Below are 14,280 nucleotides of genomic sequence, written 5' to 3' on the forward strand. Positions count from 1 at the left end.
CATGTACTCAAGTGTGTGTGCATGTGTGCTTACATGCACGTGCATGCATTCTACCTGTGTGTGCATGTGTTCAGCTGTGTGTACTGACATCCATGTGCCTGTGTGCCCCCATGCAGCCACATGCTCACACTCAGCATGTTTTCAGCCATTTATCTACATGCGCCCAGGTGCGTGCATGCATTTAACCTGTTGTGTGCTCTCATGCATTCACAGATGCCTGTACACATGTCATCTGCACATGCATGGGCGCACAAGCACCCTGCTGTGTTTCTGTGCCAACGTGCACGTGCATATGCTCTGACACGTGTATGTGCCCACCAATGTGCGCCCGTGCCCACCCACACATGCATGTGCTCACACATACACCTGCACTGATGCACCCACACGCGTGTGCGTGCGCACGCGTCCACCCCCGTGTGCGTGTGCTCACACGCCTGTGCTGGTGCCATCCAGCGGCCAACGCTGCCCTTGCACCGCGACTCCCCCAGCCCGGCCCGGGCTGCCAGGCGTGGGCAGGGGCCCGCCCTGCCCTGGCATGGGGAGGGGATGCCGGGCACCGCTCCATGGTGCCCGGCTGGCACGCAGGGGCCCTGGGGAGGGCATTTGGCCAGCAAGGGGACAGCTGCCATGCCACCCCGCCCATGCCACCCTGCTGTGCTCGGGTGAACCAGGGCACCCCATAGCCAGCTCAGCAGCACCGTACTACCCCCTGGGCACTGCCACACCCACCGGGTCACCCCTTCCCTGGTGCCACCCCAATCGTTCCAGCAGTGCTGATGCTGTGGCTGCGAATACTGGGTACACCACTACACCCATTACCCAAGAACTGTGCCCCCTCCATGTGCCCCTGGGAAGGGGTCCAGGCATTGCCCCCTGCCCAGACACAGCCTGGTGGCACTGGGTGCTGAGGAGCCCCCTGCCCGTGGCTGCATCCCAGGTGCCTGCAGTGCCATGGGGGCATGTAGGTCCCAAAAGCTTGCCAGGGCTTGCCTCACCCCAGCTGGAGCATCCCCCCACCTCACCACAGCAGGCACCTGCCAGCCCCAGTGCCACTGGCTGAGGACGCAGGGACAAACCACACAAGACACAGGACTTGGATAGTTGTGCAGCAGCTGCTGCTCCTTTAGTGTGAGAGAGGCACAACTACACATGGCAAGGCACAGGCACTAGCACACACCCCTGGTGCAGAGACCTGCTGAGGGCTGCCAGCCCCCCTGAGAGCAGCATGTCCCCAGCTCCTAATTGGTGCAGCCTTTGGTCCTAGCAGTGTCCCCAGGCAGGAATGGGGGCAGCCACGACAGGGGGAATGCAGGGGCCCCCAGTCCTGCCAGGCACCATCCCAGGGTAGGACTAGGGGGGTGGGGTGTAGTGTTCAACCAGCTGGGGGCGGGGGGGGGCAGGGGAGCAGCCATGCAGGGGGCTGCTGGAGTGCTAAGTGGGCAGGCACAGGCACTACCTGCACCCTGGGGCTCGGCTGCCTGGCTGTGGCCAGTCCCAAAGGGGCTGGGGCCCACCCTGCCTCCCCAAAACGCTCCCCACCCTCACCCCCGGCCCCAAGCTGCTGTCAGTTGCATGAAACCCCTGTGCAAAATCAGCATTGAGGCACCTGCCTGTCCTGTGGGCAGATGGACAGCAGCGGGGCAGCAAGGTGACCCACAGTGAGGTTAAGTGCTACTTAGGGCTGCTGCAGCACAGAGAAGGGGGACAGGTGACCCATTCATTTCATCCTGGTTTTTTTTCCCCTCTATTAATCCCTCCTGGTGCCACAACAGAGGCTGAAAGCAAGGCCTGGATGACGCCGGGTGATCCCCGTGCCCACAGCACTGGTGGCAGTGGGTACTGGCAGCCCGGGGTCTACTGCTCCCAGCACCCCATCCACTGGCAAAGCACCATCCCAGGGGCACCCACCAAAGTGTCCCCTGGGCGAGGGGTGCACAGCACCCACCTTGGCCCCCTGCAGTGCCTCAGGACAGCAGGGAATGGGTTAAGGACCCGCTGGCCAGGGCCATTGTTTCAGACACAATGGAGAGGAAGAGGATGCTGGGGGTGAAATTCCTCCAGCTCCCACTGGACAGATGGACAGAGCTGGACAAACAGACATGATGGAGAGTGAGGATGGTTTAACCCTTCCAGGCACTGTGTGAGGATGCCCTGGGGCAGCTGAGGGGGGGTTGTTTAAGGCATGTAGTGCAGCACCACCTGCAGGACAGGCACCGGTGTCCAGGACATGGAGGGACCTCCACAGGCACAGAAAGACTCATCAGGGGGGCAGGGGGGCAGGATCTATCCATCTGGTCCTGCTGGGCCGCAGGGTGCTGGGTGGCTCTAGAGCCCAGGGCAGGTCTGTGGCACAGCCCCGCCCCCAGCACCTGGACTGGCATCCCCTCCCCTGCTCAGTAAACTGGAAAAATAAATAAAAGTCAGGGGCTGCACAGTCGGACGGATGCAGGGAGAGACCCAAGGGGTTGGATCGGCTTTGGCAGCAAGCTGGGGCCACAGCCAGGGTCCCAGGGGATGCTGGGCAGGGGGCTAGCAGTCCTTGGGGGCCTGGCCAAGGCTCTCACGCAGGCAGAGGAGCTGCTCCTGGCCCAGCTTGATCTTCTCCTCCAGCTCCCGCTGCTCAGCGATGAGGGCTGACTTCATCTTGATGAAGTGCTGGTAGTCCTGGAGGTGCTCAGCAGGCAGGTATCGTGCCACCATGGCACCCACTGCCTCCTCCCGCCGCCCCACGTGCTCCTTCAGCTCCTTGGCATCTTCCAGCTGTGCCACCAGCAGCCGCTGCTTCTCCCGCAGGGCCACCTGCAGACAAGATGGGCAGTATTGGTGGGGTTCCCACACCCCACCACCCTGTGGGTGCCCCCCTGCCCCATGCTCACCTTGTCCTCAGCGGGGGCATGGGGCCCCAAGCGGCCCAAGGCAGTCTCCACCCGGGCCAGTCTCCCCGAGAGGGAGAGCAGGAGGTTGACCACCTTGTCCAGGTCACCCACAAAGAGGCGGTACTTCTCAAACTCTCCTGGGGTGCACAGGGTTTGCAGGCGGGCAGCCACATCCTCACCCAGCGCCCCATTGGCACTGATGTCCTCCTGCAACCCCCGCTGTGCCTCCTGCAGAACGGCCAGCTTGCGGCTCAGGCTCTCAATCAGCTGCAGCTGCCAGAAGGAAGGGGTCAGGGCTGACTGGGGCCACCCCCTGTTGGCACTGGGGGACTGGCCATGGGTCCAGGTGTGCCACGCTGCACTGGGCCCCACAGACCACAACCATCTGGCAATGCTCCTGGTTCCCATGAGCTACTGACAACGCCCCCAGTCCCTGCGAGCATCTGGCATGAGCATACGGCAATGCTCCCACTTCCCATGAGCACTCAGTGATGCCCTCAGTCCCCGCAACCACCCAGTAATCTGGTGATGCCCCTGGTCCCCATAAGCACCCCATGGTGACACTCCCAGGCCCCCAAAGCACCCAACAATGGCCCTAGTTCTTGTGGGCATCCTGGCAATGTCCCAGCCCCAGTGAGCATCCAGCAACACCCCTGACCCCTGTGAGCACCCAGCGATGTTCCTGGTTCCCGGGAACATCCAGCAATGCCCCTAGTTACCATGAGCAACCAATGATGCCCTGGTCCCCATGAGCATCTGGCAATGCCCCGTGTCCCTGCAAGCACCTGGTGATGGCCAGTGGGGAACCCCAAGGGCATTGTCCCCAGCCATGCCCACTTTACCTTCTTCTCCACCAGCTCGCGGTCCACCTCTTCCTCCTCATCCTCTGAGCTCCCCTCCACCACCTCTGGCAGCTCCTTCACCTTACCAAGAGGCTCAGCCGTGCCTGCTGCCACACCGTAATACGCGGGGTAGGCGGTGGAGCTGGTAGTGCTCCCGGGAGGCGGTGAGATGGGCTCAAAGCCCTGCCTGCGGGGACAGGGGCTCAGTGCTGCAGGTGGCAGCATGCAGCCTGTCCTCGGCATGGTGCCCGGTGCCACGCCAGCCCTACCTGTCCTGCGCCAGGGCCTCCAGGCGCCAGTCCTGCTGGAAACGCTCCCGCCAGGCCTGCCGCTCCCCTGCCACCAGCAGCTCACCCACCACCTCGGTGGCGGTGACAAGGGGGGCCGAGGGGGCCAGGATGCTGGCCATGGAGCGGTCCCTGCCCACCACATCCCACAGCAGCTCTTCCGAGTCCATGCGGGGGTGGGGCTGGGGCCGGCCTCCCTGGCAGCTTGCCTCCTCCGCTGCTCTGACGCTGGGCTTGGTTGCCTCCCGGGTGGTGGGGCCGGAGCCACCACGCAGGGGCAGGGAGCACTCACTCACCCCGCGGAGACCAGCCCAGCCCCGCTCCTGGTTCCGGCCAAGCCTTTGGGGCTGCTCCACCATCTCCCAGGGGTGCTTTGCCTTCGGCCACTCCTGCCTGGTCCCTGCTGTCCTGCTGACACCCGCCCAGGGGCACCCACATCAGCTCCCCTGCCCACCCATGGGGGATGGGGACACGCAGGGCTACGCCCACCCCAGGGAAAGAGGTCAGGGACACCCCCCCACCCTGAGAAAACCCCGCAGCCTGCCCCAAGAGGTGTATTAGGATGCTCTGAAGCACGGTTCAAAGGGCCACGCAGCCCCAAAAGCCACCCCATGCCCAGGCTGTGCCTGCAGCCCCTCTCCCACCCCACGCCGCAGCAGCACTTGCCTGCAAATCTCTGTGCTGCCAGCATCGGGCTCAGGCGTCCTGCAGAGTGATCCAGGAGGCTCGGGTCGGGGCCAGGAGCCCAGTGGGGCGGGGGGGTGAGCGGCATGCACCCGGGACCGGCCCCCGTGCTCCCCGGTGAGGCTCTGGGACCGTTCACGCACAGCCTCAGCAATGCTGCGGCTTGGCACTGGGGCAGCTGTGAAGGCAGAGCTGTGCCCAGAACCACCTGGCAGGTGCTGGGACATCCGTCGCTGCCTGTACTTCTCCCAGTTGGGGGGAGGTGGGCGGGGAGGTGGAGGGCCCTTCTTTTTGGGGATGCCAGGGGGGGTCCAGCTTGGCACGGAGAATGTCCTTCCGGTCACGGCCCCGGGGGCTGGCAGGCTCTAGGTTGAGGTGGCTCTCGGAGAATGCTCTGCCCCGCAGCGGGCGGTGCAAGGGGTCCGGGGGGCTCTCAGGGGAGTGAGCCAGGCAGTCACCATCCCATGAAAGGTCATGTGTGGACGTGGCCCGGTAGCAGGGCGGCCAATCTGGCTCAGCACTCTCAAAGCAGGGGCGGAAGGGGCCAAGCCTTGGGAAGCCCATTTGGTAGCGGGAGAGCTCACTGGGGAGAGAAGGGGGCACCCATACCCCCCAGATAGTCACCCCCCCAGCAGCTCATGCCCACCCCTGCCTCAGTTTCCCCAGCTGGAGTCTCCCAGCCCCGCTGGCAGGGGAAGCCCAGGCTCTCCCAGTGCCCCCACACTGCGCACAGCTTCCCGGAGACACCCCCAGCCCCTTGGGGATGGGTAAGGAGGGACCCAGCCCCACATGGGCACCACCTCACACACCCAGGCCCTGCTTACCGAAGGTGGCACGTGCCCCTGCTTTGCAGGGCACAGCACGGCTATGGCCGGGGTGTTAAGGGAGGCACTTTGTACATCACCAACCAAAATCACAGCAGTCCCCACGCCTCACCGGCAGAGGTCCCCTCCGAGTGTGGCATGCACGTCCTGGCACCCCATTGGCACTACCACTGGCCCATGGGTCACCCAACGCAGGCTCACCTGATGGACTGGCCGGCTTTCCTGGTTATCGCTGGTGGCTCCCACTCATCCAGGGGAAATTCCTGCATGGGGGAAGGAGAGGGAGTGTGAAACCGGGGTGCTGTCCCCAGCACCCATGCTCCCCAACACACCCTGACCCATCCCCATCCAGGCACAGTAGGCATGTAGGGGCTCTGCAGGGCCCCCTGTGGGCACAGAACCCCCACCCCAATCCCAGGTCACGCTCCAGGGCACAGGGTGGTGCCAGTGCTGCTCCCCAGCACAGTCCCAGGAGGCTCACTCACCGGGGTGAAAGCTCTTCGGGGGGGCCAGGCGTCACTCTCGTCCCGCCCGGGGTGGGGGGCCGGGCAGCAGCAGTCAGGGCAGCGTGCCCAGGGCTTGGGGTGGCATCGGCAGGCATGGCCACGGGGCAGCGGCGGGGGGCACAGGTCCCCCCCACAGTAGTGGCAGGGCTCAGGGCGTAGGGGACCCCCACAGGGGTAGGAGAAGCCCCGCATGTACTCCAGCTCCACCGGCCTCCCCAGGGGCTTGTAGCAGGGGGGCTGCTCCCGGCAGCGCTCCGTGTAGGGGCTGGCAGAGCCAGGGTGGCCAGGCGAGGGGGAGCCGTAGGGCTGGTCCACGGAGAGGTGGCGGGCGTCCCGGCGCTCAGGGCCAGGGGGCTGGAAGGTACCAGGGTCACCTGCTGGCGGCTTGCCCTGCCGAGGCGGCGCTGGCCGGCTGCTCTCCTCGAAGAACCGGCGGCGGTCAGCAAAGGGTAGGAGGACGGCCTCGTCGCTACCCCGTGGTGGGGAGCTGGGGGCCATTGGCCCCTGGCCATAGCCCTCCAGCTCACCAGGGTTGGGTGAACACTGTCGCTGCAGCTTGCGCTCCGGGGACCAGCGCCAGCGGCCCCGCCCCATCGGCACCACCCGCTCGGGGGATGCGGGCCCTTTGGGGACTGGCAGCGGGTCAGGAGTGGGGATGCCCTGGGCCCCCAGGTGGCCAGGGTTCCTGCCATCCTCACTCAGCATGGGGCTGAGATGCTCAGCAGGGGCGTGGGGTCCCTCTGCCAGCATGTTGCCCTCAGGAGACTCGTCTGCCTCCTCCACCGGCTCCTCGCCAGGTGGTGGGGCACCAGGACCCCGGCTCTTCTGCAGCTGGGCCTTGCGCCGCTGAATCTCGTTGCGCAGGCTGGTGGCAAAGCGGTCGCTGCGGCGGCGCATCTGAGCAGAGCGGTGGGGAGGACCCCCAGCCCGCCGGCCCCCTGGTCGGCTCTCCTCCTCTGCCGGCCCCTCGGTGCCACACACTGGGCTGGCACCCCTCCCGTCCTGCCCACAGGCTCGCTGAGGCTCAGGGCAGCAGCGGCAGGATGGCAGGCGGCGGCATGGCTCTGGGCAGAGCGGGGTGTCCTGCACAGCCCCTGTGGCCCCCGGCCGGCTGCCCTCAGGGTGCAACGGGGAAAGGGTCCAGCGGTGCCCATCGGGGGCTGGTGAGGCTCGCCCACTGCCAGTGCCCACCTGGAGGGAGCAGAGCTGGGAGGCCAGCAGCTGCTCAGGAGCACTGTGCCGGTGCGGTGCATGGCCCTTGAGCGGCGAGAGCAGCAGGTTGTCACCCGCCACTGCAGCATCAGGCACTCTGTGCACACCACCATCCAGGTATAGCCGGTCACCAGGCTCTGCACTATTCCCCAGGAGCGGCTCAGCTGGGCACTCGTCCGGATGGGAGCTCAGCATGTAATACTGCTCGGCAGAGAGACGGTCCTTCGTGGAGTATGGCGCTGGTGTCCTCCCACCCGCTGCCTCCACCTCCCTGTCCCGCTGGCAGAGAAAGGTGTCGGAGATCCACCGGCCCTTGGCGTGCAGCATGTCCACTGACACCGATGCCCGGCGCCTGTCCCCTCCACCAGCTGGGGCGGCCCGCAGGCTGTCCCTCCTGACGGGTGGCTGGGGGGGCACAGGCGCCCGCCAGGCCTCGGAGTGCCGGCTGGCAGGCGGCTCAGCCCCTGTGGTCAGGTAGCGCCCGTCAGGGACCTTGCAGGGGCCTTGGAGGCCAGAGTCGACGGAGGCAGCCTCCTCAGGGCGGAGGGAGAGGGCACAGTCAGAGGCGATGGAGCTGGCAGAGAAGGAGCTGTAGGCAGAGTCCCGCTTGCTGTGGTACACGCCCTGGTCAACGGGTGAGGGGTCCCCTTCATAGTAGGCCTGGCCAGGCTGGTCCAGGCTCTCCATGCTCCCGATGGAGCTGCTCCGGTCGGTGCTGCAGTGCCGGGACAGCGGGTTCCACTGCATGGACAGCTCGCTGCCACCCGGCCCCACGCCGGCATTAGGGGTGCCTGCTGTGCCCCCACCCAGCTCCCCGCCAGCCCCGCCAATGGACACGAGAACCCAGGAAGCCAACACCCCACCACCACACACACCCCCTGGGATGGGGGCCACAGGCTGGCACAGCCCCAACTTGCCCTTTACACCTGGGTTTGGGGGCAGCACCAAGGCTGCCCTGGAGCTGGCGGGGGAAGAAGGCAAAGGGACACAGGGCATGCGTGGTTATGGCCACTCAGGACATGCCTGCTCTGGCAGGGGGGGCAGTGGGACTCAGCAGCTCCTGGCCGGCTCTGGCAGAGCCACCACCCCTTCCTGCCGGGAGCCGGAGAGTAAACAGGCAGGGGAAAGGGCAGCGTGGCAGCAAGACACAGGGGCATGCCTAACAGCAGCATGGGGCAAGCAAGCGAACACCCACCCCACACCCACCTTGCCCCGACCCAAGCAGGTGCCCCGTCTGCCCCCTCCCCTTGCACAGTCCCCTGGGTCCCCCTGGGGGTGGGTCAGGGTTCTCACCTGACATCACACCCTGAGGGCCAAGAGAGGCTGAAGGCGTCAGTGGGGCAGTGCATGGCGGGGGCGTCGGGGCGGCTTTCGGTGAGCTTGGCCACGTGCCAGGAATGGGGCCGGAGGACCGGCACACTCCTCCTGCCAAGAGCAACAGCAGGAGAGGACAAGAATGGGGAGGAAGCCGGGCTGAGGAACCGGGGCTGAAGTCACTTCCTACGGGGCTTCCTGTCCCCCCCCAGGCCAGCACCCGCTTGAGGGGGATGGCGGCGAGGAGGGTCCAGCCCTGCCAGCACCCGACACAGGACAGGGGGATCCCACGGTTCCCCCCCACTGCAGGGGCTCCCCTTCCTGCAGAGTCCCCACTGCCAGCATCAACAGGGGACCAAGGACATGCTCCGAGCACAGCCCGCAGGCAACACCCTAGCAGAGCGAGGGTCCCTACCGGAACTGGACTGGCTTTGCAGGCACACCAAGGGACCCTGGGGCCATATCTGTGTCCCCACTGCAAGCCTGACCTTCCCGCCTTGTTCCTCGGTCCTTCGGCATCTGCAGCAAGCGCAGGCCACATCATGTCCCCAGGGAGGGGTCCTGTGCCAGGCCCTGTCCCACCCCTTGTGCCAGGCAGCCATGGGAGTCTCCAGTCCCCCCAGCGCATACAGGCAGTGATGTCCAGTGCTACCACACAGACATGTGGGCAGATGCCAAGTCCTGTACCCCCCAAATGGCCGGTGCCGCTCCAACATCCTCTGGGTGGGCAGGGAGGGAGGGAGCTGTGGGGTCAGCACAGGGGTCCCTCCTCCCCCAGAGTCCCCAAACTCACCATGGATGATGCTGAGCCCCGGCACAGTCCAGTGGCACCCCCTGCCCCGTGGGCAGTGCCCTGTGCTGCCCCAGCCTCTGGGTGCTGCTGGAGCTGGAGCCCAGTTGAGATGCAGCCGAGGAGTGGATGGGGGGGGAGTGCACTGCAGGGCCCCGCCCTGCCTCTCCTTCCTTTCCCAGGCAGGCAGCAAGCAGGCAGGAAGGGAGAGGAGCGGCCACACTTGAGGATACCGCCCAGCAAGGGGTTGGTGAGCCTGCCACACCGCCCCAGCTCTGCTGGCAGCACACCGGACTGGCGAACCCCCACTCACCACGGAGTGCTGACAGCCATGGTGGGGCTGTCCCCCATCCTGTCCCAGCACGGGGCACCTCCAGGCTGGAGACAGGGACACCGCCAGGCTCCCACCAGTCCCCCAGGCAGATGATGCCCTCCTGGCCTTGGCGCCACCACTCCCCCAGCCGCCCCCCCGCCATGCTGCCAACCTGCGGACGATCATCTTCAGGGTGCGGTAGGAGCCTTTGATGAGGATCAGGGCCTCCTGACGGGACCCATACAGTGGCGTCCCACTGATGTTCACCAGCTCGTCACCTGGCTGCAGCTGGCAGGAGAGCGCAGCCTTGCCCCCGTCCTCCACCTGGGTGACAGAGAGGGGCGTCAGGGTGGGCACGGCCCCCCAGAACACCTCAGGGGGTGTGCCACTGCTACCGGGTGCCAGGGGAGAAAGAGGCTTCAGAAAGGTGGTGCCTGTGCCCTGGGCACTGCAGAGGGATCTGTGGAGCTGGGCTCCCCCCCTGCCCCAGTCACATGAATTTCTGAGCAATAAAAGGGCATCAGGAAGGGGGGGAGAAGAAAAATGTCCCATCCCAGCAGATTCCCCCGCAGGCGCAGGCAACACAAGGGCCCTTTGTCCGGCACGAATGCCAGTCCTCCGCCACTGCTCCCGGCCCATGTCGGCCCTGCCTGGGCACCCGTGGTTATTCTGATGACCGAAGGATTCCATCACACCATGTGTGCTCAGGGGAACCAACAGCAGGGGAAGCACCAAGCTGTGCCTAGCCCTGGCACATGCCTACCCCATCCTGGCACTCACGGCCAAACTGAGCCTGGTACCCCGTACCGCCACAGCTTGGAGTACACAGAGCCATAGCGCTGCCGGCATGGAGGGGTCCCAGCCCATCCCCTCTGCCCCAGCAGCATGGGCAGCCCTAGGATGGGCAGTGCCCAGTCGGGGCAGGCAGAGCACCCAGTGCTGGCACTCATTTCTGCCTATCCTGCCACTCCTGACAGCCAGAGATCAGCATGCCCAGCCCCTCAAGCCACAGGGCTGGCAAGCGAGCCCGGCTGCTGGGTTGCATGGTGGCAGTGGCACAGGGCACGCAGGCATATGGGACAGGACCTGGGGTGCCCCATGCCCCCATGCCCAGCCTGAATGTGGAGCCTGACCTGGCTGGATCCTACAGTCACCTGCAGTGGGACAGGCAGAGCTGGCCTGGCCCTGTGCCAGGGCTCCTGCACCCACCCTGCCCTGCCGCCCCCAGCCGAGCAGAGAAACAAGCTCTGCCTGCAGCACCATCTCTGCAGCCCAGCCTGGGTGACAGCCAGGCCCCAGTGCCCGGGGGGCACCCATGGCTCCCCAGGAGGCCAACCACCATGCACGTGTCCCCAGGCACCCCCTCCCAGCCCTGGTGCCAGGCAGGGCTCAGGGGGCCTTCCCCTGCTCGTGGGCAACATGGCACCTGGGGAGCCAGGCAGGGGCAGCCAGGCTTCCTGCCCAGCCCAGCACTGCCCCATGGCTCTTCCAGGCACAGCCGTATCCAGCACACCCCAGCTCTGCCATTTTGTCAGGGACCTGGGGATTGCAATGCCGTGCCCAGCCAGGCTGCAGCCCAATTCACCTGCCTGTGCAGGCAGGCTGCCCTCCCCACCAGGAGTCCTCCGTGGGGCTGCCTTCCTGGCCCCAGATGCCTGCAAGGGCTCCAGCCCCACCATGCACTCACTAGAGCTCCTGGGTTTAACTCCTGCCACACTGCTGCCCACCACAGGCAGCTCTGGCAGAGCAGGCAGGCAGGGCAGGCTGTACCTTCACCCCAGTCCTCTGCTCAGCCACATGCCCACCCTGTTTTGCCTGCCACAGCCATGGAGCTCAGTCAGTGGGGACGGGTCCCCATCCCTGGTGCAGTACACCACTGGGGCTGCCCCCACATCTGGGCCACCACATGCACCAGAACAGACACAGCTCAGCCCTGGCATCACTCACTAGGAGCTAAATCTGGCACAAACAGCCCCTTGTTCTGCCTTCGTCACCAGTGAACTCAGCGCTGGCAGCCAAACCCCACTGCCTGCTGCCCTGCCCGGCTGGGCCAGCCCCAGGCACTTCCCCAACACCACCCCTGGTGTTCACTCTGGGCCCTAATAGTGGGCACCAAGCTGGCTCACAGGAATATCTCCCTCCCCCAAGAAAGACTTGTCTTAGTCTAAGTCACAGCCATGGCAGTGACCAAACCAACCTCCATCCTTGTCTCCAACGTGCCCAGGGGGCCCTGTGCTAGGGGCGCACTCAGCAGTCCCACAGAGCCCATGCCAGCCCAACTGTGGCACTCTCCCACAGGAAGGGATCCCACCCAGGGCGAGCTCAGAGGCCAAACTGTCTCACCGAGCACTGGGACCCCCTTCCCCTTTCTGGCGCAGGGTCTGGGGCCCCCTACACCGCAGACATGGCCTGCCCCCCTCTCTGCATGGGCCGGCACACACACACACCTCGACCAGCCGTGGCAGCGGAGTGGGCGCCCCCGGAGACCCTCCTCTGAATGCACAGAGCGCTGAACAAGCCCCCTTTGTCTGCAGAGCACACGCGACGGCGGCGGCCCGGCCAGAGAAGCGCGGGAGCCGGTCCCCCCCGGCTCGCAAGGAACCCTCCCCATTCTCAGCAGCGGTGGGGAACGTCCCCTGGCCCCGCTATGCCCTCCTCCAGCAGCCGGCAGACCCACTGGGACCCACCACCCTGAGGCCCAGAAGCCCGGCAGCGAGTCGGGGGGCGGGAAGCAGCCCGCCTGGACCCCGATAGGGCCCCGGCTCCCGCTCGCCAGCGATGCCTCCCCAGGGCGCAGGGCAGGGACAGGAGCCACTTTTCCAGCTCCCCCAGCCAGACCACGCTGCCCGCGTCCCGGCGCAGGGCGTGGAGGGCCCCGGGGGGACAGCCAGCCAGGCTCGGGGCAGGGAAGCAGCCCCGGGGCCGCAGTACAGCCCGGCCCGCCAGCGCCCTGGCCCCGGCAGGACGGTGGCACCAGGCGGGCAGGCAGCCAAATCGCCCGGTGACAGGGGCTCGGCCGGGCTCCGCCGCGGGATGGGCTGCTGGGGCGCCCCCGCCTGCTGCCCGGCTCCCAGCGGGTTTCCCAGGAGAGCGGTATCCCGGCGGGGCCACGGGAATCGGTGACCCCTGCGTGGCCGGACGTCGCGGCCTTGGGGCCCCACCCTCTCTCTCCCCGCTCCCGGCTGCGGAAGGGTCCCGGGCGGCCGGGCCACGCGCCGCACCGCACCCCGACACCAGCCCGCTGTCCCGGGCACGGCCCTGCCCAAGCGTTTCGGTGGGACGGGACGGAACGGGGCGGACTCCGGTTCCCCCAACAGTGGCCTCCAACGTCCCCGCAGAGTCCGGACCCGGGGCTGCCCGTGGGCGCGGAACTCACAAGTGGGCACATGAAGGGAGACTGCCCCCCCTCCACTGTGCCCCGTGGGACGGGACCGGGGGGGACGCGAGGGGGACGGAGTGGAGCCACCCCCGCCGCCAGCCCAACGGATGTGCCGGAGGAATTTCTTCCTGCCGCCGGGCCTGGGCTGTCCCTCCGCCCCCTCGGCCCCCACGGTCCCCTTTCCCACTCTGCTCCGCGGCTTGGGGTGGCGGGTCGCGGGGGGGCATGGGTGCGGGTGACCGCCACGGCCGCGCCGCGCCGGGACAGGCGACCCCACGGCCGGGGCTCCCCGCACACCCAGCGCCGTTGCGCACCAGGTGTCCCCCTCCTCCCGCGCCCCGCCACGGGCCGGAGGCCCCTCGTGGGGGGATGTCGCGGAGCCCGCGCGGGACCGCGTCCGGCGGCGCCTACCTTGGAGACGATGAGGGGCTCGCCGTGCTCCAGCCCGCCGCGCAGCGTGAAGCCCCAGGGCGCGCCCCCCTGCAGCTGCACATGCACGTACTGGGGGGGGGCGCCGGGCCGGCCCTCGGCCCGCTCCATGGCCGCTACCGCTCCATCCTGACCCGGCCCGGGCCGGCCCCGCACCGCGGAGGAAATGACACCCCCCGCCCGCCCGGGCTGAGCGGCACGGAGCCAAGCGGTGGGGCGGGGCCGGGCCGGCACCGGGGCCGCTCCGCCGCCGCCAATGAGGCGCAGGGGGACGGCAGCGATCGGCTCGGCACGGCACGGCACCGCTCAGTTTGGCACGGCTTGCTTTGGCTCGACTAGGCACGGCATGGTACGGCTCACCTTGGCATGGCTCAGCTCGGATGGGCACAGCACAGCTTAGCACAGCTTGGCTTGGCATGGCACAGCTTGGCTTGGCATGGCAATGGCTCAGCCCAGTTCAGCACAGCCATAGCCACAGCTCAGCTCAGCACAGCATGGCATGGCTCAGCACAGCTCATGGCACAGCTTAGCACGGCTCAGCTCATGGCATGGCTCAGCACAGGACCGTCCTATTCAGCTCAGCTTAGCTTGGCACAGCACAGCTCAGCCCGGGGACCTGCGCTGAACTGCTAGTCTCAGCTTGGCATGGCCTAGCCAGCATGGTTTGACTCAGTCTGGCTCAGCCCAGCATGGCATGACATGGAGGGCTGGCACAGTTCAGTTCAGCGTGGCACAGCCCAGCTCAGCCCAGCACAATTGGGCTCAGCTCAGCATTGGGTGGCAAGGGGGCCAGCATGGGTTGGCTGACCCAGCATGGCTTGGCC

General features: G+C 66.9%; 1 protein-coding gene across 1 annotated transcript; it reads right to left on the reverse strand.

The window, feature by feature from the left end:
- Positions 1-1,093: 1,093 nt before the first annotated feature.
- SHROOM4 (shroom family member 4) lies at positions 1,094-13,659 on the reverse strand. The gene is given in 11 exon segments (XM_075106453.1): positions 1,094-2,799; positions 2,877-3,149; positions 3,719-3,905; positions 3,988-4,413; positions 4,672-4,997; positions 4,999-5,272; positions 5,715-5,776; positions 5,999-7,988; positions 8,525-8,656; positions 9,821-9,972; positions 13,439-13,659. Coding segments are annotated over 11 exon segments (4,221 nt in total). The 5' UTR covers positions 13,568-13,659; the 3' UTR covers positions 1,094-2,529.
- Positions 13,660-14,280: the final 621 nt, after the last annotated feature.

This window comes from Phalacrocorax aristotelis, chromosome 11, assembly GCF_949628215.1.
Source record: "Phalacrocorax aristotelis chromosome 11, bGulAri2.1, whole genome shotgun sequence".
Classification (NCBI taxonomy): domain Eukaryota; kingdom Metazoa; phylum Chordata; class Aves; order Suliformes; family Phalacrocoracidae; genus Phalacrocorax; species Phalacrocorax aristotelis.